Below are 26,342 nucleotides of genomic sequence, written 5' to 3'. Positions count from 1 at the left end.
CGCTTGACAACTCAGTCTAACACTGTCCCGATCCCAAGTTGGCTTTTCTCACGATCCGGCCAACTGCTGATAAACACAAGCTGTCCTCTGTTCTTCAACGCGGTAATAAGCACGCGCACCAGCCGACCACATGTTTCTTCACGGCCCGTTGATTGGAAACAAAACAAGCAGCCTCTCGTAGTACAATGTTCTTCATTGACCCTCGGTTTCATCCACTGGTACGATGTGTTTTAGGCCTCATCCAGATTTGCTGACTTGCATGATACGCTTGCGATATGCACGTCCCGAGCGCGATTCCATCACAAAACGACAATACACCATGTACTGCTTTCTTTCTTTGAAACAGACCTGGCGTCAGTATGCAAGGCCTCCGCCCAACGCCCCTCACAGCTGGCTAAACTCAGTGGTGTGACTGATCATGGCATAGTCTTGAGGCGGAACTGCCCCCTGGTGTTTCCGATGAGCTGACTTGATTGCGTCTAGTTGGCGGAAATCTCCAAAATTCGCTTCCAGTCGACAAGCGAGTTGTTTGAGTCAACTTGTCGGTCGTTCCCAAGAATGATTGCGCCACTCTCTCCCGACACTAACCCCAATTCGTTTGTGAAATCCTTAAAAGACCTTTTCGTCGAGCTGTAGCCCCAGGATTTATGGACGAGCGCGTGAGCACGGCGACAAGACCTGCCATCGTTACAGGGACAATGGCAAGGGCGACCAAGGTAGTACACAGGTGGGTGCCACACGAACTTCTGCAAAGCTTCCGGATTGTACCTGGTGAAGTCATTCATGTCTTCCACACGAACTGCTATGTAGTCTTTGTTGAGCGGCATTGTATTCCAATTCGGGCAAAGCGGTGTACGAGGGGTTATCAGGTTTCCGAAACCGCGTCCGAACAGAGCAACTGCGTCAATGTTGTGGACGAACGTCGCCCAACCTTTGCTGCCCGCTTTGAGCTTCGCAAACCGGCGAGTAGCGCCACCAGTCCTGACCTCTGAAAAGCTGACGAAGTCGAACCCTGGTAGAACGTGCTTTTCAATACTGACAGCTTTTCCTGGTTTGGCGCGTTCTTTCTCCTGATGAGCAAAGGCCCTCTCCATGAAGTCCATTGCTCTTTCAACATAGTGGCGAAAAAGGAACTTCTCGTCGTCTGTGTTCCCAGGCATGACTGGTAGATTCATGTTTTCTGGATCAGTGAGAGTCGTGACGGCGGCGCGCGCAGTCTGGTCGACGGGATCAAATTTGAGTTTCTCAATGTTTGACGCAGATTCTTGCGGAATGAGAATCCTGGATGCCAGTTCGAAACGCCAGGTTGCGATCGCGATGTGTAAAAGAGCACTAGCACAATTCACTAGCCATCCTCTTCGCTCATCGTCATCGTAAAGCAGGACGGGTTTCCTTGAGAGGTAGTAGATGTTCTGCTTGTATGTGGAGTTTGGCGAGGTGAGCTCCAGAATCTCATGTCTTGGATTGAGTGCCGCGGAGAGCCCAATGTTGATGTATTGGCCGCCCGTGAGTGTGAGCTTTTCAACAACAACGCCACGAGGAGGGACTGTAGAACAGGCCGATATTGCAACGGGATGTGGAGCATGCAAGGTCCCTAGGCCAAGCAGAGTTAGAGGGATACTAGCCATTGAAAGAAAGTGAGAGAGAAATACCTGTATTGCTTTGAGCAAGAGCGCACCAACCAACCACATGTCTCTTGACAGACGGCGAACTCAATTCTAACAACCCAATCTTTCTGGTCTGAGATGCCTGCAATTGCGCGATGCGCGGATCATTATATCCAAGATGGGATCCATCCTCATTTCGGATTAAATGCCACTGCATGGTACCATTTCCGAGGAGCTTTGTCGCAATAAGGATGGCGGAGAACCCCTTGATAATGAGGCTGCCATTAAACTCTGTAGCAAGACTTGTTCCAAGCATTACAGCCATGAGATCTAGCGGCATTTCAAGACCGAGATCTCCTGGTATCTTGAGATTGAGATCTCCTCCATTGGCATGCGGATATCCTCGGGCAATGACTGGGCTTCGAAAGAGGCCGTGCCAGCAGGTCCCTGCTCTTGTCGTCCGCGGTCGATGACGCATCTCAAACGATATTTGGAAGCGACAACTGTCGTGCCAAACGTCTTCGTGTTTCCAATCAGTGCTGAGGAATTGGAAGCAATCACTGACACCGCCATACGACGAGGACTGGAGCGCTGAGCCAATCCATGCAAGCTGTTCCCCAACCTCAGCAACCAGTTCTGCAGGACCACTTACCCGAAACACTGTTTTGTCGCCTTCTAAAAACGCAAGATATTTGATAAATCCGTCTTCATCTACAGAAGTAGTCAGCAACTGACAGTCGGCAACCAAGAAATGCGTATGCAAAGACGTCTCCACAGTGGGTGAGGAAAGAAATTGCTAATCCAAGAATCTCTGTCGCCAAGTCAAAACACGTAAAGACGTGGAGTATTCAAGCGCTTGCGTCTGAAGGTGCGACGACAACATGAAGCTGAGCCTAGATTGAATCTCTTTCCCCACCTACTGTGTCTCCATCCGATGTTCTTCGTCGTCTCCAAAACTTGGTGTTTGTTCTGGCCCGAAAAAGTGGGAAATAACCGGAATCTTGCGGTCAGACTTACGTGAACAAGAGGATTGTTGGTAAACAAGTCTTTGCAATACTCGAAGAGTCTGAGCGCCTGTTGCTGGCCAGACCTCGTTCAAATAGGCTGCTGTCGTGGTGGCCTGAGCGCAGTCTTCAGCTCCCGTAAACGTGATGGCTGTTTCCAAAGCGTCCTCAGGCATGGTGGTATACTGTCGTTGTTGGACAAACTCGCGGGGGTTCCAGTCCAGATAGTACATGGCTGTAGATTTTTCATCTCTCCCAGAGATTTGCTGAAGGAGAAGCGAGCTCAGTATCTTTCGTTTGATCCTAGTATGTGATTTCGCAAAGCGTGATCTCTTTTTGGCCTGTTGGATGATATTTTGGAACACCGCGAATGTGTTGCGAGTGTTTTGTCTTTCGATCCCAAGTCTCATCACGGCCAAGGGAGAAGTTTGAATGGAAAGAGGACGTATGCCCCTTGGCACTGGGTGCATGCTGGAAACCTGATGACAAAAGGGGTCCAGGTCATTTTCGCCGCCCAATCGAATGAGGTGTTGCATGAGCAGCGAAAAGCGCTCCTCAGTGTCTCGCTCTTTGTCCTCGACATCACGACTGAAAATGGGCAGGACAGCTGTGACAGACTCTAGAGTGTTTTGACCTGAGCTAGCATCTGTATTTGGTCGAATTTCGTTGCTCTGGTTGAGGAGGATGGTGAACCATATGTGGTCCTCAATCAGGCTAGAACTGGCGATGTCAGCCTGAAGGTGTACATAGGGTGCCTTCGAGCATCCCGAACTTACTTATCCGCGACTCGACGTAAAGCAAAATCACACACGTCGTGGCTTCGCAGTGATTGAGCGTTGCGAGAAAGCCATTGAATGATGTCAGTGACTTTGGAACTTTCTTGTTGAAAGATTGTGTCCATGAGCTTCCCCAGACTTTGATTAATAACCAAGGTGGAAGTGTCGCAAACGAATGGATGTTGTAGGACCAGAGACCGCAGACAGGTGCTTCGTAGTATTTCTTCCATGCACCAAGACCGACGCCAGAGCCAGTGCTCTTTATGTGCCCCAATCAATGGGGGGCTCGACATGCCCATGAGGTGGGTATCCAAATCAGGAGCTCCAATCTTTAGGTTGTAGAAAGTGACTGACAAGGAGTAGTCATCTGCAGTTCTTGAACAGAATTCGGAGTCCGCACGAGCGAATGGTTTGGTGCTTGGTGTGTGCTTGAGGTTGAGTACAGATCGAGGGCCATTGACTGATTTTCTCGGTTCCGTTGGCAGGACAGGCTTTTTGCCCTTTGGTTCGAGAAGCATCTTATTTCTGTGCAATGATTCGGCACGCACATTGGTGGTTGTGCTGTCAATGCCGGCTGCCAGGTAGAAGTGGATTTGTGGGAAGGGGCCCAGCATCGAAGTGACCGTCGCGTTGAAAGACCTACGGCGAGGTCCATGACTAGGCGATATGATGACAACAAAATGTCCGAAAAGTCGACCAAAAGTGTAGTAGTTTCCATTGGATTCGGGCTCAAAGCCCACAGGCGGGCTGAGTATTTCATCTAGGACTGCAGCAGTGGGGGCGTGGTCGGATGCGCTGGCGACGAAACACGCCAAATGGTACTGATCGCGTCGCTTTCTATGATGATCAAGCCGAATCTTGGAGGCAGTTGGAGAGTGTCCATCATGAAGGTTATCAGAGACGGTATCGGTACCAGGAAGGTGTCGTGCCTTTGGAAAGGCGTGCTCAGGAACAGGGACAGTTTTAGACGGTGAGCTCGGAAGTTTTTGTTTTTTGTATCCCTTCGATGCCTTTTTATATTCAAAATACGCCTCCGCTGAGGTTATCTTTAGTTTCTCCTTTTGTCTTCGAGCCGCCTTCTCGGTAGCGTCACGAGAATCAGGGTTTGGGCGCTTTAAGATAACCATCGGTCGTGAGCGTGCGGCGACGAGATATAGCCCTAGAAGTAAAAGGAGGACGATTGATCTCTACTCTGGGGCCAAATGCGAAAGATGGAGGGTTGATCAGACTAAAAATGGACCCGAGAGCATCATAATATGCTCCTCCTTCCAGTGCACAGCCCTTACGGCTACTCGGTCATGGCTCTCGGGACCAGACTTCTTTTGCCAATCACTGAGTATCGAAAAAACTTTTTCGCGCACAAATAGTGGGACAAAGGCTGTGCAGGGCGTGTTGGCATCCGGGAAGGCGTGGGTCCAGTTCTGCCTCTCGATCATGCATGTCAGCGCAACCGCGCGAGGCTGAGTGCGAAGTGACGTGGCACACCCATCTCCATCATACCTTTGGGCCGATGGACTCACACCGACATCTTCTCCCTTAGAGTCCTTTGTTCTCATCAGAAATGGGTTTGCTGTCTCAAATACTTCTCTACTGAATGTGGCTGTAGAGGTCAAGCTTTGTGAGGGCGCAGATCTCGTGCTTAGCCTTGAGGTGCATGTGGCACAACATGAGTCTTACGACTCGCAGTGGCTTAGCCGTCACATCTGGCGAGGGCACCGGGTCGAAAGGACTGACTTTCAAAGGCCATTCTCAAGAGAGACGCACAATTCTCCCCGTCGCTGCGTATGCGAAGTGAGTGAACAGGAATCATTTTGTCGTCGCCAATCTTGTCCCGTCTCTCTTCCCAAGATTCAACCTCCTTTTCCGCTATTCAGCTGATAGACACAATGCGCTCAGTCGCTTGACAGGCTGTTGGCGCCGAGGAGGAGATGTGTCCGTTTCCAACAGTCTCCCCTGTGTCCACCATTCACCTGTCCCCTAGTATTGAGACACCCTTTTGCAGGCGTCAACAGCAGATCTGCATTGCGAATTGCGACGAGGTACCAGAGTCCCAATGCGGTCGCGAAGATCTTTCGAGGAAGAAAAGGCGACATCAGAACGTCCGAATGGATTGCCGCAACCTCTTTCATCAGAATGCGCAGCGACAGCTTGCAGCGAAGAGACCTCAGAGTGTGGTGCGTTGACGTCGCGTTCGATTGTGGTTCGGACTGGGCTGTCGTTGTTGGGGATTTCGCGTCGAGTCACCGCACACCATGGTCGAGGCACAGCAAAAACTCAACAGTCAAAACCGCGATTCGAACAGCCTCATAAAAACCGCTCGCGGCCACCTGGTCTCGAGACAAACCATCTTTCCGTCGCTCCTTTTTGGTCAGTCCGAAATACTTGAAGTCATCTCCCTCTCCCCACACGGCAAAGTCAAAACAGGACCAAACCCACCAAAAATGTCCTCCATCAACCGCCACACCCAGCCCATCCTCCACTCCATTCTGCACGCGCTCGACGACAGCGGCGGCGCGGAAGGACGATACGACGTCGCGCTGCAACTAGACTGGAATCCGCAGTCGATCTCCTCGGAACTCGAACAATATGCGCACGACAAATGGCACCCCAGCACGCCCAGGGGCGCGTTAAATTTCGCCGACGCGTGCCGCGCCATCAACAAGCTGGCCATGGCGAACCTGGAGACGTACGCCTTCGTGACGCGACGCTTCGACGCAGAATTGCTCGCGTGGACGGCTGATTTGGTTAAGGAGTTGGTTGGGGGGCAGTCGGTTTTGAAGCATGGGCGTGAGTATATAATCCAGTATCCCTAAAAGCGATTGGCTGACCAATTCGTGTAAAGTCCGCGGCGGCAACGACAGGCGCGTCTTCGCCGACATTCGCGACGGCAGCACCTTCGTCTACGCCAGCAGCAGCGACAAAGCTGTGATTGCGCAGGTGGGCGAGATCCTCGCCTGGATCGGGGCCGTCTTCTCGGGCGTCGAGTATGCCCCATTCTTGAAGTGCACTGAGCGTCGTGGGTATTGGACGCATTTGCACATTTCGTTTGCGGCCGGGTTGCCTGCAGAGCGAGACGGGAAGGACGATGGACAGATGGGCGTGGAGCAGCAGGAGGTGGAAGATGAAGGGAGCGGATGAAGTTCTTAGAGGACCGTCATTTCTCGTGCACAGGCGGCAGGTTTCCCTTCGGTTTTCTCTGGTCTGGTAGGGCGACGCCACGAGATGGCTTGCAAATTCCAACAACATCGTGCTACAGTTGAACGCGACTTGGCCATCTTCTCAAATGCTGTCGCGCGACAATCTTCCTCAGTCCTTCTTCCAACCGAGTACGATTGCTCCGTCCTTATCTCCGCTCAAGGTATCTACACAGAAGTGGTTTTGCTTTGAGCGGCTCCACAATGAAATGGGCAGAAGGGCCAGAGCACGATTGCAGGTCGACTGACTCTTGCAACAACATTTGAACAGCTGTCCAGGCTTATTCCAGACGAACTCGTTCATGATCTCCACATCGCTCTTGATCCAATCCAAGTCTTCGATTCTTGATGCGATGTAGCCGTCTCCTGCTGGGACACTGGACCACGCATCGCATTGAGGATCGGCTGGCTTGATCAAATCTCCGAAGTCTTTTCCAAACAGCACAACTGCTTTGGATCTCTTGATAACCTTCACCCAGCCTCTGCTGGCGACCCGGAGCTCGGCAGCCCTTCGCTTTGGGCTAGATGCTGGCTTTGCGAGCTCCGCAAAATCGAAACCTGGAAGTCGATTTTTTACAAACGGGATTTTTGTTACAAACGGGATTTTGAGCTCGAATCCTGGCTTGTACTGCTCCAGCTCTTGGTATGCGAAGGCTTGTTCCATGAGCAGCATGGCACGCTCGACCTCTTGACGGAAAGTGTACTTCTCCCCTTCATTCTGTCCTGGCAAAAGTGGGAGCCCCGTGTTCTCTTCGCATAGAAGGATTTTGACGGCAGAGCGAGCTGATAAACATTGATCCAAGGAGAGGTTTTTGACTTTTGACAAAATCTTGGACTCGACTTCAGTCGAAAGAAGATATTTCCAAGTGGCAATCACTAGGTGGAGAACCGCAGTCGCACCATTGACCAACCATCCTCTTTGTTCGCCAACGTCGTACAAAAGGACCGGCTTTTCAGCAATGAACAAGACATTCATTTCATATGGATCGGTGGCTTGGTTCCTGAACATGGGCGCTGCTCTCTCTCCAGGGGAAATGGTGGCCGAACCAGTAATGTATTGGCCGGCGGAAATGCTGAATTTTTCCACCCTCACGCCAGAGACTTTTTCGGGACATCCTGAAGGCAAGACTGGATAATTAGCATTAGGGTGTCCTGCAATGCTCATTAGCATCCTCATGTATGTTGGGCCAAAAAAGAAGGGAAACAACCTGCAAAACTCTTCGCTGTGGGGCACCAGCCAACCACATGCTTTGTTACAGACGGCAAGTCAGCTAATGTGATTTTGCTCCTCTGGTGCCGCTGAATTTTCCTGACACGCTCGTCGAGAAACGAGATATGGGTCCCGTCCTCATTGGACACGAGGTGCCACGTCAGTGTGCCGTTAACAAGCCTGGTTGGCAAAAGGATAGCAGAAAACCCTTTCAGAAGGAGACCACCCTGGAACTCTATTGCGCGACTTGTCCCAATTGATCTAGCCATCATATCGAGTGGAATCTCGAGGCCCAATTCCCCTTCGACACTGGACTGCGGATGTCCATGCGCAATGATCGGATTTCGGAACAGACCATGCCAACAAGTTCCTTCTTGCAGTTTCAAGAGATCCTGTTCTGGAGCGACCTCCATGCGGAATGATACGCGTCCGTAAATATCCCACGTGTCGCGTGAGAAGCCATACGCAGCCCAGTTGTGTTCTTTCGGGGCGGAATCGGGGTCAAATCTCTCGAGATGACTGAAAAATGGCGAACATTGAGCAACACTTCCTGATGGAAAATTCCGAAGCGCAGATCCTATCCAGGAAAGCTGGTCTACCGTCTCCTTTATAAAATCTCCCTTGCCGCAAATGCTGACAAGCGTCTGCCCGGCACGTATTTTCATCTCGATATGGGGTTGATCTGAAAACCGCGCTCGGTTCTTGTCGTTTGAGGCGCCTCCTATCGATTCCCAAATGGCCCGAAGAACGGCAGTTGAATTAGGCCAGTTTTGCTTTAGATACTCTGCAGTGGTTGTAACTGCAGCGCTACGCAAGGAACCCGTGATCGCAGTGGCCGTGGCGAGAGTGTCTTCAGGAAGCTGCGTAGCACTCCCATGGAAATCATTGAAAACTTGCCAGTCAACAACGAAGAATGCATGAATGAGCAGAGCTTCAGAAGAGATCCCCGAAGCATGCCCCCCTGGACTGCAAGGATCGTCCATAGTTACGTGGGAACTTTGAGGACTCAGCGTTCGATTGTTCTCCACGTCAAAGCATTTACGCGAGAGCTGCTCCATCATGTTGCCGGCATCTTTGGCGACCTTTCCAATCTCAATGGGTCGAGGGGTGTGCATTTCGTCCCATCGGTATTGCTCTACCTGTGGCTCTGAACGTAAGAAGTTTCTCTTTTCTTTATTGCGTGAACGGTCGTACGCATCGCGCAAGACCTTTTTGGTTTCAGCCTTCTTTATACGGTCAAAGTCTTCGGCAATTCTGGATTGAGCTCTCTTTTTACTTACGGTCATACTCCTCGGCATTTTTGGATTGAGCCCTTTCTCCACGGTCGGTTCGTTCATCCGTAGATGGCTTCAATTCAGGAGAGGCCATATTTTTAGTCGTACAGTCAAGGCACTCGCGGGGGGAGCTCAAACGAAAAATTGGAGTAGTGAGTCGACAAAAGTGCTGCATCCAATGTAAGCCTGGCCGACTGTTTATATGGCATGAATTCTTTCAGTAGGCTCAGCGACCTGGACAGAAAGTCTGAGGCTAAGCCTCGAAAGCGGGACTGCCAGCACATCGCCTGCGAAAATCTGGACCGACTGCTATACTGCAAAAACTGCGCCACTTGAGCACTGCTCGCTGCGTCATATCCCACCCAGTCGCGATGCGGCGGCACCAATTGGAGACCTGCACAGCCAAAGAGGGGATACGTCGAGAGTGGCAGTGCAGGGGAAAGCAAAGGAGTTGCCCAACAAGACTGCAAGTAGTGGTGAGCCTTCGACGGGAGGCTCGTGCGCTGCATCGGACATGTCCAAACAGGGAAGGTATTGTCAGACCCACCACGCCCAACATGACGCGACGACGACATACGGATTTGCCGAGTAGAGTCACAGTGGATGACAACAGAAATCCAACTCAAGCTCCATCAGCTCCAAGTCGCCGCACGCGCAGACGTAAGCAAGCGCTCGAGTGCTCCTTGTATCTACCCATTAGAGAGAAAATTCCCCCTATGCCTTTACGCATCAGGCGCTTGAGCACTCTGCCTCTCTACGGCCGGGTGGTCTGACTTGGTCATTGAGATTCGCAGATTGGCGATTTCTTTTGTTGCCTGCTGGGGAGTACTTAGCAGGTGCTGTGTGAGGAGAGGAGGCACTACGTATCTACCAAACTTGTGAACTACTTGAGCAAGCAGATCCAGATGGCTGTGGCTTTCTCACAGCCACACCTTCAATGCAGATCAGATCGCATAGAGGCGCATGGAAAACCAGCCTCGCGTAGATCTTTGTCCAAACCGCGCGGGACACAAGGACCAGATTGAAACAACACCAAGCGCTCTCCAACAGGCGACGACGCATGATGAGGCGACGGTGGTGGCGGGCGGTACTTACGAGAACATGGAAGTTGGCGGATTGTGTTGATGGTTCCTGCTCCACGTAGAGCCACAATGCCGCGCTCAAAGGACCTGTCGGACAGATGCAATATTTGGATGGTATGTACAGTCTAGCTCTTGCCCATCTACCTACTCAAACTCAATCGTGTTCCGCAGGGTCCCCACGCCCTTGATCCGCACGTCGACCTTGCTCCCGGGGTATAGATATCTGGGCTCGCTCTTCCCGCTGATGCCGACGCCGCCGGGCGTGCCCGTCATGATGACGCTGCCCTTCTGCAGCGTGGTGCCCTGGCTGAGGTAGCTGACGAGGAAGGCCACGCCAAACACCAAGTCGTCAATGCCGGCGGTCTGGCGCGTCTCGCCGTCGACGATGGTCTCGAGGTGCATGGTCGTCGGGTCGGGGATCAGCGCCGTCGACACAATGGCCGGCCCCAGCGGCGCGTACTTGTCGAAGCCCTTGCTGAAGCCCCATTGCGGCACGGGGCCGGCAAAATGCGGGTCGCGCTGCAGCTTGCGCGACGACACGTCGTTGCCGGCTGTGTAGCCAGCGACGTAGTCGAGTGCCGACTCGACGGAGACGTCCTTTGCGTCGCGGCCGATGACAATGACTAGCTCGCCCTCGTAGTCGGCCTGGTCGTCCTGGCAGAGTTTGGGGATGGGGATGGCGGCGCCGTGGTCGTGGATGCACGTGTTGGGCTTGAAGAAGATGGAGGGGTGCGGCGGCGGCGTGCGGCCAGTCTCGCGGACTGAGGAGGTCAGGAATTGTTAATCATGCGCTTGGGAGATGGACGTACTGTGGGTGCCATAGTTGAGGCCGACGCAGCGCAGGATGGGCACGTCGTTTTGCGCCAATGGTCCCAGCAGTGTCTTGACCGTCACAACCTCATCGCTCAGCTTTGTTGCGCCCGTCGTGTCGTAAATGTCATCGCCGACCAGCGGCTTGGCCTGCAGCTTCGTCTCGGGCGTCGTGTCGCCCAGGTCAAAGTCGGGCGAGGGGAGGATGGGCTCGCCGTACAGGATGCGGCCGTCGGTGGCCTCGAAGCGGATCAGACGTTGCCAGGGGAGCTTCATGGTGGATGGAGGGGGTCGATGGTGTTGAGAAACATGGCGGAAACGCGCCCAGAAAAGCGGCGGCGCGGCGGTAGATCTGGGACCGAGGCTGGAGAGAGCGCGCGTCGCGGTGGAGCAAGTCGAAATGTCGGGGTGGAGCAGAGCGAAAGTCGGGAGTGGAGGCGGCAGTGCGGAGGTGTTGGTCGGGGATTGCGGAGATACGAGATTGCGGGGTTAGATAGGCTCCGGCGGGACCTCAACACCACGCCCTGACGACGACATCACTTGTCACCCTATCCACCCCCGACGCAGATGAAATGTTCTTTTTCCTCTCATGGCCGATGCTGATGCCAGCCCCTCCGCTCCGGACGCCGGCTCCAACAAAAGACGCCGGATAGCCCTGGCCTGCTCCACCTGCCGCACCCGCAAGTCCAAGGTTTGTGTTTTCCTGCTACAACATCGTCATTCTCATTGGCACAGTGTGATGGCGCTCGTCCGCGCTGCTCGGCCTGCGTCGCCCTCGACTTCGACTGCAGCTACGTCCAATCGTCGTCGTCGGCCAACGTCATTGTCGGCAAAGAGTACCTCACGTCGCTCGAGTCACGAGTTGCCCGCGTCGAGGAGCGTCTGAACCATTTCGAGTCTGATAAACTCCAACAAAGTCGCAGTAGTTCCCCCGTTCTGTCGCAACCTCCAGCCGTCGACGAGGAAGAAGGCCATACCGACGCCATTGGAGCGCTTCATTTTGCAGAAGAAGAAGACTTTGCCTATCTCGGGCCCTCGTCCAACATTGCCTTTAGTCGACACCTCCGCCCTGCTCTGGCGAGGATTTCTCGCGCCGCTGTCCCTGGCGCAACCCCTGATGGCCCGGCAGGGGGCAGTCTGCTCAGGTCATCACGCCCTCCATCGCCTTCATCCGACCACCATGGCCTCACCAACACATCTCCCGAGGCCGACGAGTCGCGGCTGATTGACGACTTTTTCTCCAACACGGGCCTCATCTTCCCCTTTATTCACGAGCGCACCTTTCGCTCGCGCTACCACGACATGCGCCAGGACCAAACCAAGCCTGTGCAAAAGAGCTGGCTGGCCTTGCTCAACATGGTCCTCGCCTTTGCCGTCAGCGCCTCCACCAGGACAGACTTTTCGGCCATCGACCGCCAGCGCGAGTCCGACGCCTTTTACCGCCGCGCCCTGCATCTCAGTCGCGGCCAGATGATGCGGTGCAGTAGTTTGGAGACGGTCCAGCTGCTGCTCCTCATGAGCCAGTACCTCCAAGGCACCCAAAAGTCGCTACAGACTTTTATTGTCCACGGTCTTGCGGTCAAGGGCGCCTTTCAGCTCGGCCTGCACTCCAAAGAAGCTTCATTGCATCTCAGTCCGACGGAGCGTGAATTCCGCAAACGCACGTGGTACGGCATCGTCACGGTCGACAGGACCATGAGTATGACGTTTGGCCGTCCGGCCTCGGTGCCCGACGACTACGTGCGCCTCGACCTGCCTGTGCTGGAGCGAATGGTGGATCCAACTCTGACCGAAAACACCATGGTCAAAGACATGAGCGTGTCTTTTTTCAACGCCACCATCACCCTCTACAACATCATGTACACGACCGTCAAGACGTGCTACGGCGGCAACCTGGGCTGCAGCGACGCGTCGCCCCACACGCTCGACGTCGTGACGCGCATCTACGGCCTCGAGAAGCAACTCCAAGAGTGGAAAGCGTCGCTCCCTCCGGCCCTCTCCCTTCGCACCAGCGCCGAAACGCCAAATCCAAGCGATTCCGAGGCAGCACTGAACCGCGCGCGCACCATCCTCGCCCTCCGCTACCTTAACCTGCGCATCCTGGTCAACCGGCCCATCATCGTCGACCTGCTCGACGCCGTCGGCCGCCCCGAGGACCCGCAGAGCCAACACGCCCTCGTTCGCCAGGTCGGCACCAACAACCTCGCCACCTGCATCGCGCTGGCCATTGAAATCATCGCCATCGTGAGCACCACGGTCCGCAGCAGTGGCCCGCACAAGCGCCTGCTCGGCGCCTGGTGGTTCACGCTGTACTACACTTTCAACGCGGCGCTGGTGCTGTGCGCCGCCCTCGTCATCCGCCTCGACTACCGCGATGGCTTCGCCGGCGACAACGGCATGCCTGCGTCGCCGTCGTCCTCGGAGATGCGCGCCTCGTTCGACGCCGCCATCGAGGCCCTGGCCCTGCTGGACCGCCGCAACAAGACGGTTGACCGCTGCGCGCAGCATCTGCGCGGCCTGGGCGCGGCGCTCGACGGGTTTGTTGCCTCGAGGGATCGCGACGTGGTGCAAAATGGCGGCCCGGTCATGAATGCTGTTGATGTCACGACGGGAGCGTTGATGATGGCACGGTGGGGGCAGGGGCAAGCAGGTAGTGGAAGTGGGTTTGTGAGTGAGGCGGCTGGCCACGGTGGGCTGGGTGATTTTCTCGCTGATGTTGATTCCGAGTTGTTGAGCTTGTTTTTCCAGTGAATTCAGGTAAGCTTTCTCATCTCGCAGTCAGCCAAAGCGGCCATGACGACTGTGAGGAATCTCCAAGTCAAGTGATTTCAACCACTTAAGCTTCTTTTTGCGGTTGATAGCGCACCATGCTATTGGGCAACCATCGACTAGCTTGGGCGATCAGCCATGCTTAATGCACACCTCTCGTCACTCCCATGTCCAACTGTCTGTCTCATTCTCCGCATTCAATTCCTGTTCACCAGCTTACTCAGACCTACCTAGACCCTTCCCCGGCCATCTACCCGACCTCCCCGCATCCCGTCGCTCGCCTTCCCGCTCTCTCCCCGCCCGCGCGCTACGCCCCGCGTTCCCCGCGCCTGCGTGCGGATTGAAAAAGGCCTTGTTTACCGCCGCGTCGCCCTGACTGACACTGCGATTCATGACACACGCCTGTCCTGTGCTTTCAACCCTTTCTTTGGACATCTTCCCGGACCAAGCGTGAGAAGACATTTTGAAATCGACCATGGCAACGACGGCGGCATTGCCCGTGGCAGACCTGCCGCTGCACGCCAAAACCACCACCGCCACATCAGCATCAACAAACGGCGCTAGAATCAACGGGACCAAATCCACCAACCCAGCCTTTGCGGCCACCGAACCACCACACCAATCTCCCAGCACGCCCGACAGCTCCGCCTACAACGCCCTACTCTCCTCCCTCCCGCGCACCCACACCGCGCCGCTCTGGGAGCAAATGGCCGCCCTGAACCCGCGCCTCCCCGCGCCCAAAACCGTCCCGCACATCTGGCGCTACGCCGACGTGCGGCCGCAGCTGCTCACGGCGGGCGAGGTGGTCCCAGAGGAAAAGGCCGAGAGGCGGGTGCTCATGTTTGTGAATCCGGGGGATGGTGGAGAGGGCCGCCCGCCCTACACGACCGACACGCTGTACGCCGGCCTCCAGCTCGTCAACCCGGGCGAGGTCGCGCCCGCGCATCGCCATGTCGCTGTTGCCACGCGGTTCGTCATCGAGGCACCAGCCCCCTCGTCGTCGTCCTCCTGCCCGGAGACGGCCTTCACCGCCATCCAAGGCCGCCGCATCCCCATGGCTCGCCACGACCTCATCGTCACCCCCCGCTGGACCTGGCACGACCACGGCAACCGCGGCGGCAGCCCCGTCGTCTGGCTCGACGGGCTCGACCTGCCCAGCTTCCAGCGCGTGCCCGTGCATTTCGTCGAGCATTGGAAGGAAAATCGGTATCCAGCGGAAGAGGCGAGTAGGGACGAGTGTGCGTGGGTTGTGCCCTGGGAGAGAATGAAGGGGCTGCTGGACTCGGCGGCGAGGGGTGGCGAGCCAGAAGGCGAGCCAGAGAGCGGGCCAGAGAGCGAGCCAGTGGGCAGTAGGGAGAAGAGCTACGTCGAGCGCCGCTACACCGCCCCCTCCTCCAACACCGAAATCTCGCGCGTCCTCGGCGCCATGGCCGCGCGGCTCGCCCCTGGCCATCGCAGCCCGCTGAAGCGCGAGACGGCCAGCGCCGTGTGGCACGTCGTGCACGGCTCGGGGTGGACCGAGGTGGACGGCGCGCGCATGCGCTGGACGGCGGGCGATACGTTTGCCGTGCCGGCGTGGGTCGAGTGGCGGCATGGCAACGACGCGGAAGACAACGGGGAGGCGGCGGAGGCGGTTTACCTGTACAGGTTTGACGATGTGCCCATGCTCAAGGCGCTGGGCTGGTACCGCACCGACGCGGACGATGTCGAGGCGTTGGCGGATGAGTGAGTAGATATACAGGCTACTGTATGCCTCGTCGAAGGCAACAAAAGCAAAGACGTACACAGCCGTTTGCCCTCTCCCGTTTCTTCGTTCGCTGTCTGTCCTCGTCTCTTTCGTTACCCATTTTCCTGCATTAACCTTTTTTCCCGCCGCGTCTGCGTGGCTGGGCTGAAGCGGCGAGATGACGATCCGCTCTGCAGCGCCCGAGGCTACACGGCGTCTTTGCAGTAGTAGCATAGGTGTCTTTGCTGCTCTCTACACTGTTCCTGCGTCATCTTCTCCACATAATGGACATCAATTTTGCCGCGCTAGCATTGAAGGCTGTCGGACAACAACATCTTCTAAACTGGCTCCTGTTTCGGAAACGCGTCCAGCGTGCTAAGCGCGATGGGACAAGCTGCCAAATTGGTGGCTGGCTTGACCGACGACTGACCGACAACTAGGTAGCGAGCCTGGCTGCGCATGGAAGCAAGGATTTGCATGGAGCACTAGGGTGAATCAACTACAAGATGACAACAACAGCAGAGAGCAAGTGGCTGGACTCGGCACTCGTTGCTCATTTCCTCGTATATTCGCGGTTTGCGCAGTGTCTCCCAGAATCACAAAGACGCAGCAGCGTGAGAGGCAGAATGAGAAGCGCGCGAGCTGATGCGTTGTTTGAGACGTCTTGCGGCGCATCTCGCGGTATATTGCGCAATCCGTATCGCGCACACGTGGTCGCGATTCGTCGAAGCGCCTGTTGGCGGGCAAGAATAGCCCCTTGGGCGCAATTTGCGGAACGGGATTCGTCAGGCGCAGGCACACGACTTGATGGCAGGGTAAAGGGATGGAGGCGCGTTTGGTGTCGCGGACGCGAGAAGGAAGACGCGCGGCTTGATGCGGTGGTTGAGAGCGTCGCGCGTTGCGCCGTCGCGAATTGTCGAAGTGATTGACGGGCAGGATTCAAGGGAATCAGTCGGTTTCGCAGCCGCGGAATTAGTCGTCGGGTAGGCCGTCGTTGTTTGCACAATGTTCGCTAAAGGACGGTTTCAATGCTCTGAAATGGGGGTAAAGAAATCTAGTGGCTCCTCGAGAAGGTGCGTCACAGAAAGCGGCTGTGGGAGCATTTGCTCTGATCCGCTATCGCTGCAGATATTTGCTCATCGGGCAAACTGGGGTCGTGTCGCCTTTTCAATCGAACCATATTTCTGCCAAACGAAAAGAGCATCATCTCGGGCAACTTGGGCCATTTCAGTCACCAAAGCCGGCAAAGCGAGCAAGAAGTCCTTTCCCGGGACGTCTCTCTTGGCAAAGTCGAAGTGGCGGAGGTGATCAACCTTGACCTTGTCGAGCCATCCCCTTTTGTCTTGCTTAGGAAAACTACATGGCTGCGCGGTGACGAGGAACTGTTCAAAAAACCCACAGGCCATCTCTCCCTGGAAGGGAGATGCTCCGCGGCCAGCCGTGTAGCAACGAGGCAAGATTACGCTCAGTGTTAGATCGTCGATGCGCACCCCACATGCCGCGAGCAGATGCATGGCGTCTGGTTCGTGCTACAGTACTAGGACAAAGGTGTTTGGCTAATTGACCAAGGCGCGCACGCGGAAACGCGCGCCGCGTCCACCGCTCCACCACCACTTCACACCCACCATGGCGCCACGCACCGAATTGGCCAAAGTCCTTGGCCAGAGGGAGCGCCTTGAGGAGCTCGCCTCAGTCTCAAGAGCAATAATTATTGTGGCCCGCCATTCCGGCAAAAAACCACCTGAAATCGTGAAGGAGTTCTCAGCCCCACTTTCGACCATCAAGTACACCATTTAGAATGCCACACCCAACTACGGCGGCCTCTCTAGTTACGAGCGATACTTTCTGCGTTGCCAACCCCCAACGGCATCAACTTTGTCACGCCATTGTCAAAAGCGGACAACATCCAATGAGTCCATATTACGGTCCCCATCCACACTTGCGACTTGAGATGGAAACGGCGGCAAAGATTTCCAACTTGACAGTTGGAGCTCACCGTAGACACGGCTCTTGGCGAACTGAATCATCTTTCCATCCCATCCGTTTTCGCGCTTGGTCAACCGCGGAACACTCACTCAAACCTCTTCAAAAACTCGGCCGCCACGCCCCCCTCCCTCCGGATCGCCGCAACGTGCGCCGCGCTCCGCGGCCGGAACTCGACCTTGTACGGCAGCGGAAACATGAAGAAGCCCTCCGAGTACCGCGTCAGATCCACGTCGACGGGCAGCACTTCAAACGCCCACAGAATCTTGGCCGTCATGCGCCACATGGTGCGCTCGGCGAGGTGCAGCCCCGGGCAGATGCGGCGGCCTGCGCCGTACACGTAGTGGTTTTCACAACAGTCAGCCGCGCTCGCAAAGGGGATCAGGGGCCAGCTTATCTCTGCTCTCGTAGTCGGCCAGGCCGGCTAGTTCTGATGCCGGCCGCGTGTGGTGCGCCCAGCGCTCGGGCCTGTATGCCTCGGGGTCGTCGTAGCCGTTTTTGGCGCTGTGGTGGATGGCCCAGATGGGGATGAAGATGCGCGACCCTTTAGGGATGAACATGCCGTCGTACCAGTCGTCTTCGCGCACCACGTGCGGCACGCCGAACGGAACGCTGTCGTTGTGTCAGATGGAGAAGGGGATCGGTGGATGGATGCTGACTTACGGCGGTGCCCAGCGGACCGTCTCCTTGACGATGCTGTTGATGTACGGGATGCGGTCGAAGTCGGACCACGAGGGCGTCCTGCGTCACTTGAGCACGAGTCCATCAGTCCAGGGGTCATCGCCTACCTCTCAGTGCCGCACACCTCGTCCAACTGCTCGCGCGCCTTGCGCTGAATCTCGGGGTGCAGCGCCAGCTGCATCAGACTGGACAGCATGGCATTGGACGTCGTGTCAGCCGCGCCCTCGCATATCGTGGCCAGGAAATGCGGCAGCTTCTCGTCCGTCATCTCGCTGCCGACGTCAATCTCGCCGTCGAGGATGCGGTCCATGATGGACGGCCGCGAGCCGCTCTTCGCGCGGCGCTCCTCGACCCGCGACCGCGACTCCTCCCACGTGTTGAACATGGCCTCGCCGGCCCTGATCGCGCGGCGCTTCCACGGCGCAAAGCGCTCTGGGATGAGCTTGAGGATGGGGAATTCGTCGACCGGCGGGTTGGCGCCGAGTTCGATTGCTTCGGACATGTTGTCCAGGGCCGTGTAGACATTCTGCTACGTGTTAGGTCACTTTCGCGCCGCTCGCCAGGGCGCACCCACATGTCCCCAAAACTCATCGTAGGTGCTCGCACGGTGGCCCCAGATGAGGACGTTTGCGACAGAGCAGGTGGTGCGTTTGACGTGCTTGTAAAAGTCGTTGGGCGTGTCCAACAGGTCAGTGAGCAAGATTGCCATTCTGCGGACGGGTAAGCGCAACAATTGCAAGGTTCAGGGGGAAAGAAAGCTCACTCAGACTCGTGAATCGGAACAAAGCTGTTCTTGTTGTCCAAGTTGTTTGGCTCGGCTGCTTCAGCGTCTGCTTTGACCGCGGCGAGTACTTTGGCTTACCGAAAGGGAATGCGACGCGACCTTTCGCTGCGATCGCCAGGCTGTCGTTGCGTCTTCAAACGTAAAGTTCTTGTCACGCGTAATGAGAGACGAGACGTAATCCCTTCTCCGATCCGAGTAAATTGCACCCTTCTTGTCGAGCAGGTCATGCACGGCTTTCCTGTCATTCAGCACAATGACAGTCTCCGACGCCAATTTAAGAGAGAAGACGGAGCCGTACTGCTCGCTCCACGTCTTCAGTCTTGGGGGCGTCAGCAAAGCATCACCGAGCTAGGGCGGCTGCTACAAACTGTCTGGAAAAAACTCCCGATCCAAGCTGATGCAGGTTTCCGATGATTGGGAGAGTCGTAGGGCCAGGTGGGCATCGCGGGTCGCGGCGACCAAGTTGCGAGAGTTTGTAGATGAGGGATAGGAGCAAGACGAGAACGGCGCTTTTCCACACCAGCCCGGAGGCCAAGTTCTCAGAAGACGTCGTGGTTTCCATGGTCGCATCGGCTGTCAGTGTCCCTCTCACAGGAGAGGCGGGAAGTTCTTAAGTACCACATCTTGTCTCCAGCGGTGCGTCTTTTCCTCGGCGCGCCCATTGCGATCACCCACAAGCAGGGCCCTATAGGCGAAGCACCCCACGTAGGGCTCTCGAAGCTGCAATGCAGTGACACGCATCGCGCCGTTCCGTACAAGGGTGGCGCGTCCAATGGCGAGTTCAGGATTACCGCGACACTGTCAGCTACCCCACCACCATATTATCAACGCCGAACACAACGCGACTTTTGCCATGCTGCCGGCTGCATGGCGTGCGGAGATGCGGGACGGTTTTGAAAAGGCGACCATCAGTCATTCCGCGCATGCGCCGCTCCCAGGGATTCTTTGGGCCATGATCTGCTGTCCATCTTGAAATCTGTGGACAGGGAGCAGCACTGAAGTTGCCCCGAGGATGACATCTCACAGATTTTCGTCGCTCGCTCTGCGCGACGTCGAGGAGGCCTCTCCACCTTTTTCCTGTCGATCTGCTGCATAGTATCAGCGGATACACGCAAAAGTGTCAGCAACTGGACAGCCCTAGGTTGAGTAAAGCACGAGCGTCAGCCGAGTCGAGTTCCAGCAGTCCAATCCTCTTGGACAAAAGGCATTTTCAGGAATTGCAGACCCCAGTTCAAGAGACATGTTGCAGAGGACATTGACTTTAATCCGTCGAGCTACACAAAAGTAGAAGCTTCGGAGTGACCGCATATCTCCACAGTGAGTGCTCCAAGAAACTCACTCGCCAGCCCTCCCCAGAAAGGACTCATCCCGCGCCCAGTCGTGCAACGACGAGGCAAGATGACGCCCAGTCTTCAGATCGTCGATACCTGTGACGCTCATGCACATGCGCACTCGGGATGCAGCTGTGGCAAGTGTCCATCAAGGATCGCAGATGCCGTGCGACAGTCGACGGACAAGGCTGAAACAGATGCTTCGTTTGCTGCGGTAGCTTTGGTAGTTGATAGAGACTAAACAGACAACTTTCCTCAGCGACTAAAAGAACCAAGCACTGTGTTGTCAAGGCAGGAAGATTGCATTGCGATAGGAATTAGTTGTGATTAAGGGTAGCGCAAGAAGAAGAGAGACACCAGCATAAGCGCAGCGACAACATAGCGTGTAAAAGGACTTGATTTGTCCTAGTTGAATCAGTGCAGCATTGTCTTTCATCACGTACTAGACTGAACAAAGCAAGGTGAAGTAAGGAAGGAGGTGAAGAAATAGACTAAGGTAAAGGAAAGAACAAGGTGAAGTAATGAAAAAGGTGAAGTAAGGAGCAAAGTGAAATAAAGAGCAAGATGAGATAGAAAATAAGGTGAGGAGAAGAGAAAGGTGAGGTAGGAAATGAGGTGAAGAGAAGAACAGGGTGAAGGAAAGATGCAGGTGAGGTAGTGAATAATGTGAGGGAAACAACAAGGTGAAGTGAAGAAGAAGATGAGGTAAAGATCAAGGTGAGGCAAGAAAAAGGTGAGGCAAGAAAAAGGTGAGGCTACATCACTAAGTAAATTGAAGTGAATGCCAAGGCAAGATGAGGTCCTTCTTAACCTGCTTAGATATGTACCGCTTATGACAGTACAGCGCCAGCTCTGCGCGTCAGTAAGAGCAGAGAAGCTCCCCCTGAAACGCCGCCCACAACGCTCGCTCCTCACTCTTATCCTGCCCACGCATCGCACTTACAGCGGCCTCGCCACGCCGCCGCCCTCCAACGCCTTGGTTTCGCCATTCAACCACGCATTGGCCGGCAGACTGCCATCATACGCGACGCTAAACCCGGCGCTCCGCACATTGCGCAGCTCCACGTCGTCGCTCGCCAGCACCCCGACCGCCGAGTCGCCCGTCACCTCCCACGCGCTGGACGCGTCGAGGAAGACGTCGAATTCAGGCGCAGCGGCAGCGTCGTCCCCGTCGACAAACGCCCCCCGCCACATCGACCCCCGCGTCAGCGCCAGCCGCACGCTGCTGCCGTTGAACGCGACGATGTCGCCGGCGAGGCTGCTCTCGGCGACGGTCAGGTTCACCTGCGCGGGTTGGATGGCGCTGTTTTGCTCGCCGCCCGCGAAGTAGGAGAATTCTTGCGTCACTTGGGACGAGTTGGCGACGAGGAGGGTGCCAGAGGCGGAGTTGACTTCGGTCGCTGTGAGCGAGGCCGCTGCGATGATGTTGCCGAACCACAGCGCTGCGGATGTGCTGCCGGCGGCTGTCAGTCGCGAGTTGGTGAAGGAGAGGGTCGCGCCGGAGAGGCGCGAGGAGGAGGAGAACTAGGGGTGGGTGCGTTAGCGGGGAGGTTTGGTGGTGAATGATGAGGCACTTACAAAGACCGTTCCCGCGAGCAGGTGAGCCGTGAAGTCAACATTATTGAAAACGGCCGTCTGCCCGCCGTCTGCAAACAACGCCGGCGCCTGCTCCGTGACGCCAACAACATTCGTTGCATGGACCTCGCCCAGCGCGTAAAACAGCGCAGACCCAACGCCCGTCGTGTGCGCAATCGAGTCATTGACGTAAATGTAGCCGGCGGGCGTGTCGCCGGAAAACGACGAGCAGCGGTTGCCGCCCGAGAAGTGGCGCACGTTGGACGCGTAGACGGTGCCGTTGCCGCCGGCGTAGAGGCCATGCGCCACGGGCCCGGAGCTGTAGAGATCCGTGTTGGAGACGTGGACGACGGTGTTGTCGCCGAACGAGTAGACGTTGGCCGCGCCGTTGTGCGTCGTGATGTTGGCGTGGTCAATGTACGCAGTGGATCCATTCGCAACATTGACGGCGGCGTTGAGCCCGTAGAAGCTGGACTGGTACAGGTTGGAGCAGTAGCCGTACTTGACGACGTCAACGTAGGAGAGATTGAGCTGTGTAGAGTCGGTGACAACGATGACGCTGGTGTCGTTTTCCGAGTTGGTCAGCGTCGTGTGGTCAATCGACACGTCGGTGCCGTTGTCGTAAAAGTACGGGCCGAGAATGGCGTTGGTCTGATATAGCGTCGGCTCAATGTCGTAGACGGCTTTGATTGCATTGTCCGAGGCGTCGCCAGCCAGGTCCGCGTAGTCGCTCGGATCGATGATGGAGACTGAGGCAGCGCTAAGGCTGGCATGCAAGAGCAGATTGAAGCGTGCCATGTTGAGTATTGCTGAATATCCAGAGCCCAAGTTCACTCGTCTCTTGCAATCACATCTCTCGATTCTCTCTTCTCCACCCTTTTATACCCCTCGACCGCATCTTCAAGAAGCATAAATCCAACTCGGAAACCCTGCCGTCAACTTCCCAGAAAGAGAGCACCACGGCGGCGAAGCGGGGAAGTATCACTGCCATGACAATGTATCTCTGCCCCTTCTCGACAAAAAGTCAACGCCAAGCCCCAAACAGCGGGTCCTTGTGGCGTATGGGGATGAAAATCCGGGGTAGCGGGTAGATCCTCCGCGTCGGCTGACGCGTTGCGGTGGAGCCGATACGGGGCCGCTGCGGGCCCGATTTTTGGAGGTCGAAAAGAGTTGGAGATGGGCCGGAGAGGGGACTTGAGAAGCTGCGGCTACTTGGCGTGCTGTGGTGTGGTGGAGACGTTGGATGGTTGTATGTAAAGGGCGCCGCGCTGGGGTGTTGGCGATGCCGCCGCTTTCGCATCTCCAGCGTCGGCAGACGACTGCCTGCGACAGTCAAGACCATCTATTTCTCGCATCAGCTCAACCACTCCACCAAAATCCCACCCCACTCACCCATCCACCACACCTCCGCAAACTCAACACCACAACTCGCGCGCGGAGAAAAGACCAAGCAGGTGTCGCGTCGCGTCGCGCCGTCAACCACGACGCGGAGACTAACCCAAAACAGCAAGTTCCCGCCGCGAAGCTTCAGCACGAGTGCTGGGCGAATTCTTGGCAGGCCTGACGAGGCCCGGCAGCCGACGAGAACCGCCGTGTCGTTGCAAGTGTGGCCCGCAAGTCCTACTTTACAATAATGGCGGGAAGTGGGCGTCACTGCGCGTAGCTCACGAGTTTGGCTGTTGTTGCGCCGATGCCGTCGTCAAAAGAGTCAAATTGATCGATCTTCTAGGTACAAAACCAAACCAGATGAAACGACGCGGCAGCCGATCCCGAGTAAGCAAGACAAACGAACCCCAGATTCATGCATTACGAAAGGAAAAGAAAGAGAGAAAAGACCAGACGGAACAAGGAAAGACGGCAGACTGGATAGACTCGTAGAAAAGACTCTCAAACGACCAAGCGCAATCTCGACCAAGAAAGAAAGAAAAGGGAATTATCAGGGCAACTGACTGAACCAGTTCGACTCGCTATGGGTGGGAATCATCGCGCTTGCTAGCTTCAACACCTGACAGAATGACAAGGCAAAACGAAGACGCGCGCGCAACGCAACGGCGAGGCAAACTGAGATCCGCAACTTACAATCTGTCGACAGACATCCACCGCGGCAAAGAAACAACCTCCTCCTCAAACCTCAAATCTTCAACGCCCCCTTGGTCGCCGGGTCGAGCTGCAGCAGCCACACCTTAGTCTCGTTGAGGAGGATGAGCTCACCCGGTTCGCAGAAGCAAAAATTCGCCACGCCGCCGTCGACCTTGACCTTGGCAATCAGACGGCCGGCGGGATTCCAGATGTTGAGCCCGTCGCCGCAGCCCGAATACACGTTGCCGTAGGCGTCGCACTTGATGCCGTCGGGGACGCCGCAGTCGGCCATGGCGAAGACGCGGCGGTTGGCGAGAAAGTGCGAGCCGTGGTAGTCGACCACGTCGAACGCGTAGCTGCCCTGTCAAAGCGCTGTTCAGCACGGTGGAGGAGGGGAGGGGATACTTACATGGTCGACACGCGCATGTCGTCGGTGCTGCCGTCGCCGTAGATCCACGCCGTGTCGGTGATGTAGACGGTGCGCTCGTCTGGCGAGAAGCAGATCCCGTTGCAGCGGCCAAAGCCGTCCGCTACGACGCGGACATTTCCAGTGTCCGGCTCAAAACGGTAGACTTGTCCTGGCAGCTGCGGTCGCGGTCGGAATCCCTGTTCATAGCCATAAACTGGATCGGTGAACCAAATGGAGCCATCGGACTTGACGACGACGTCATTGACCGAGTTGAATTCGCGGCCGTGATAGTGGTTCAGGAGCGTGGTGGTGTGGTAGGGCGGCTCCGTTTCCATGTGGACGAGGGCGCTAGGGCAGCAAAAGTCGCCCTGGGCGCAAAACAAAACACCATCCGCAAAGTTGGTGCCGCCGTTGCCCATGACTACGCCCGGGGTGTCGAGCTGCTCCCAGGTCCACTTGTCGGAGGCTCCGACGGGGCGCCGGAGCCGCGAAACGGTAATGGTCTGCTCGCCATCGCGGGCGTCCGGGTAGCGATTCGACGTGATGAAAACGGAGCGCGTCGTGCGGTCATAGACACCGGCCTCGTGGGCAAAGGGGTGCGAGCTGTGGGAGAGGATACATGACAGCTTTGGCTTTGGGCCGAAAAGTTTGAGCGCGGAAGCGTCATAGATGACGAAGGGCGTCTTGGCGGCCTTTTTGCCCACAGCGAGCAGGGCGTGATGGTCTGCATGGCCATTGGTGGTCGCAGCCCCGTTTGTAGTTGCTGCCAACCCCCCATTGTGCAGAGCACGCGAGTGCTCGTGCTTTAGCGTCTTTTCCGCGAGCGAGACAACCTGCCGTTTCCGTCTCAGCAAAGCTTTTTTGGTGTTGGCGACTTGGACGACCTGCTAACCTTGAACATGTTGAAAAAAGCTGGTGGCATGCTCTGCCCATTCTGGTACCGTCCGTCGGCCTGTAAATCTATGGCGAACAGAGGGACGTACTCTGGCGTCGGCGTTTGAAAGGCAGGACGTCACGCCCAAGTTGATGCCGAGCTTGCGGGGCCCCAGGTCGTCGGCGCGGACGTCAAGACATGGATTCCCTGGGTTGGGCGTGGGATGTCGTGGGGTTCCGCCGAGAAAAGGAGAAGTGCACGGCGCATGTTTGGAGATGTCGATGGAGGATCAAATCTCGATGCTGCTCCAAACATTCCTTCTGCATTGCTGTTGCGGGTGTTTGCAAACATGCTTTGGCAGAAGAGGGGAGAAGGGACGTCGGCCTACGAGCAGGATGTAGCGTGCCGATTGCGGTCGCCGTCCCGATCGATCGAGTGCCGTCGAGCTCCGTTTCATCGCGGGAGCCAAAATCAGAGGTTAAAAATACGATATCAAAGGCCGATAACAAGAGGCGGCCAAGTCAGCTGACCGCTCACCATCTTCAGACGCGTCTTGCACGTCGACCTTCGATGTACAGCCATCTTGTCGGCAACTGAAGCACCCTCCCTGGGGCACGTCCATCTGCGGCTCGACTTGGTGATGATCTAGCGTATAAGATCATTGTTAGCTTCTGAGTGTCCTCCTTGTTACCCCAGATTTTCCCCAGATTTTCGCCCTTGTCGCTACGTCACACCCACCGCAACCATGCTCGAGGGGCGTGCTCTGTTGAGCTTCGTCACGGCGCTGACCTGTCTGAGCTTCTTGCTCATTGGATACGACAATGGATTGATGGGAGGTTTGGTCAATACCAAAGGATGGAAGCACCAGTTTGACACTCCGCGGTCGACGATGGTGGGGTTGATTGTCGCCATCTACGAAGGTAGGCCGACTTGACATCCACCTTCGCACAATGCTAATCAGCGTGTAGTCGGCTGCTTTCTGGGCTCAATCGCCACGTCGATATGGGGCGAAAGACTCGGTCGCTTGAAGAGTATTGGAGTGGGAGTTGTCATTATGATTCTCGGCGCCGCGCTCCAGGCGTGCGCTTACCACCGGTCGCATCTGATCATCGCGCGTATCGTGTCGGGAGTCGGAATGGGCTTTATCAACTCGACAGCACCCGTGTTGATGGCC

At 56.1% G+C, this 26,342-nt stretch overlaps 11 protein-coding genes across 11 annotated transcripts; 4 read left to right on the top strand and 7 right to left on the bottom strand.

Annotated features, from left to right (window-relative positions):
• Positions 1-345: 345 nt before the first annotated feature.
• On the bottom strand, positions 346-2,330 carry BKA78DRAFT_66317 (uncharacterized protein). Its single transcript, XM_066893547.1, has 2 exons — positions 1,653-2,330; positions 346-1,594 (listed from the first exon to the last, which is right to left on the bottom strand). The coding sequence occupies exons 1-2, from the start codon at positions 2,083-2,085 to the stop codon at positions 480-482; spliced, it is 1,548 nt and encodes a 515-aa protein (XP_066738160.1). The 5' UTR covers positions 2,086-2,330; the 3' UTR covers positions 346-479.
• On the bottom strand, positions 2,296-4,722 carry BKA78DRAFT_328717 (uncharacterized protein). Its single transcript, XM_066889616.1, has 2 exons — positions 3,388-4,722; positions 2,296-3,331 (listed from the first exon to the last, which is right to left on the bottom strand). The coding sequence occupies exons 1-2, from the start codon at positions 4,512-4,514 to the stop codon at positions 2,524-2,526; spliced, it is 1,935 nt and encodes a 644-aa protein (XP_066738159.1). The 5' UTR covers positions 4,515-4,722; the 3' UTR covers positions 2,296-2,523.
• A 1,106-nt stretch (positions 4,723-5,828) lies between these two features.
• Positions 5,829-6,525, top strand: BKA78DRAFT_357791 (uncharacterized protein; the record flags this gene model as incomplete). Its single annotated transcript, XM_066892278.1, has 2 exons — positions 5,829-6,174; positions 6,230-6,525. 2 exons carry the CDS (start codon positions 5,829-5,831, stop codon positions 6,523-6,525), a joined length of 642 nt encoding a protein of 213 aa, XP_066738158.1.
• BKA78DRAFT_363926 (uncharacterized protein) lies at positions 6,405-9,159 on the bottom strand (the record flags this gene model as incomplete). The annotated part of the gene is made up of 3 exons (XM_066892498.1): positions 6,405-7,733; positions 7,790-9,034; positions 9,072-9,159. The coding sequence occupies 3 exons, from the start codon at positions 9,157-9,159 to the stop codon at positions 6,694-6,696; spliced, it is 2,373 nt and encodes a 790-aa protein (XP_066738157.1). The 3' UTR covers positions 6,405-6,693.
• Positions 9,160-10,261: 1,102 nt separating this feature from the next.
• On the bottom strand, positions 10,262-11,507 carry BKA78DRAFT_328698 (uncharacterized protein). The gene is made up of 2 exons (XM_066889614.1): positions 10,957-11,507; positions 10,262-10,908 (listed from the first exon to the last, which is right to left on the bottom strand). Exons 1-2 carry the CDS (start codon positions 11,231-11,233, stop codon positions 10,292-10,294), a joined length of 894 nt encoding a protein of 297 aa, XP_066738156.1. The 5' UTR covers positions 11,234-11,507; the 3' UTR covers positions 10,262-10,291.
• Positions 11,508-11,594: 87 nt separating this feature from the next.
• Positions 11,595-13,492, top strand: BKA78DRAFT_233622 (fungal-specific transcription factor domain-containing protein; the record flags this gene model as incomplete). The annotated part of the gene is made up of 2 exons (XM_066883819.1): positions 11,595-11,648; positions 11,693-13,492. Coding segments are annotated over 2 exons (1,854 nt in total), but the record flags the coding sequence as incomplete, so codon positions are not given.
• A 709-nt stretch (positions 13,493-14,201) lies between these two features.
• Positions 14,202-15,455, top strand: BKA78DRAFT_290644 (RmlC-like cupin domain-containing protein; the record flags this gene model as incomplete). The annotated part of the gene is made up of 2 exons (XM_066885785.1): positions 14,202-15,021; positions 15,070-15,455. The coding sequence occupies 2 exons, from the start codon at positions 14,202-14,204 to the stop codon at positions 15,453-15,455; spliced, it is 1,206 nt and encodes a 401-aa protein (XP_066738154.1).
• Positions 15,456-17,792: 2,337 nt separating this feature from the next.
• BKA78DRAFT_348058 (cytochrome P450) lies at positions 17,793-19,472 on the bottom strand (the record flags this gene model as incomplete). The annotated part of the gene is made up of 7 exons (XM_066890576.1): positions 19,269-19,472; positions 18,979-19,219; positions 18,880-18,929; positions 18,691-18,826; positions 18,224-18,642; positions 18,099-18,176; positions 17,793-18,047 (listed from the first exon to the last, which is right to left on the bottom strand). The coding sequence occupies exons 1-7, from the start codon at positions 19,460-19,462 to the stop codon at positions 17,795-17,797; spliced, it is 1,371 nt and encodes a 456-aa protein (XP_066738153.1). The 5' UTR covers positions 19,463-19,472.
• Positions 19,473-20,900: 1,428 nt separating this feature from the next.
• On the bottom strand, positions 20,901-22,604 carry BKA78DRAFT_275327 (uncharacterized protein; the record flags this gene model as incomplete). The annotated part of the gene is made up of 2 exons (XM_066885557.1): positions 20,901-21,755; positions 21,810-22,604. The coding sequence occupies 2 exons, from the start codon at positions 22,602-22,604 to the stop codon at positions 21,171-21,173; spliced, it is 1,380 nt and encodes a 459-aa protein (XP_066738152.1). The 3' UTR covers positions 20,901-21,170.
• A 1,333-nt stretch (positions 22,605-23,937) lies between these two features.
• BKA78DRAFT_334306 (gluconolactonase precursor) lies at positions 23,938-25,227 on the bottom strand (the record flags this gene model as incomplete). Its single annotated transcript, XM_066890186.1, has 3 exons — positions 23,938-24,241; positions 24,295-25,018; positions 25,179-25,227. 3 exons carry the CDS (start codon positions 25,225-25,227, stop codon positions 23,938-23,940), a joined length of 1,077 nt encoding a protein of 358 aa, XP_066738151.1.
• Positions 25,228-25,913: 686 nt separating this feature from the next.
• On the top strand, positions 25,914-26,300 carry BKA78DRAFT_259933 (general substrate transporter; the record flags this gene model as incomplete). Its single annotated transcript, XM_066885411.1, has 2 exons — positions 25,914-26,088; positions 26,137-26,300. Coding segments are annotated over 2 exons (339 nt in total), but the record flags the coding sequence as incomplete, so codon positions are not given.
• Between the last annotated feature and the right edge of the window lie 42 nt (positions 26,301-26,342).

The sequence above is a fragment of the Phyllosticta capitalensis genome (genome assembly GCF_038381095.1).
Source record: "Phyllosticta capitalensis strain CBS 128856 chromosome Unknown BKA78scaffold_14, whole genome shotgun sequence".
Taxonomy (NCBI): Eukaryota; Fungi; Ascomycota; class Dothideomycetes; order Botryosphaeriales; family Phyllostictaceae; genus Phyllosticta; species Phyllosticta capitalensis.
This window is presented reverse-complemented; position numbering and strand designations above follow the sequence as displayed.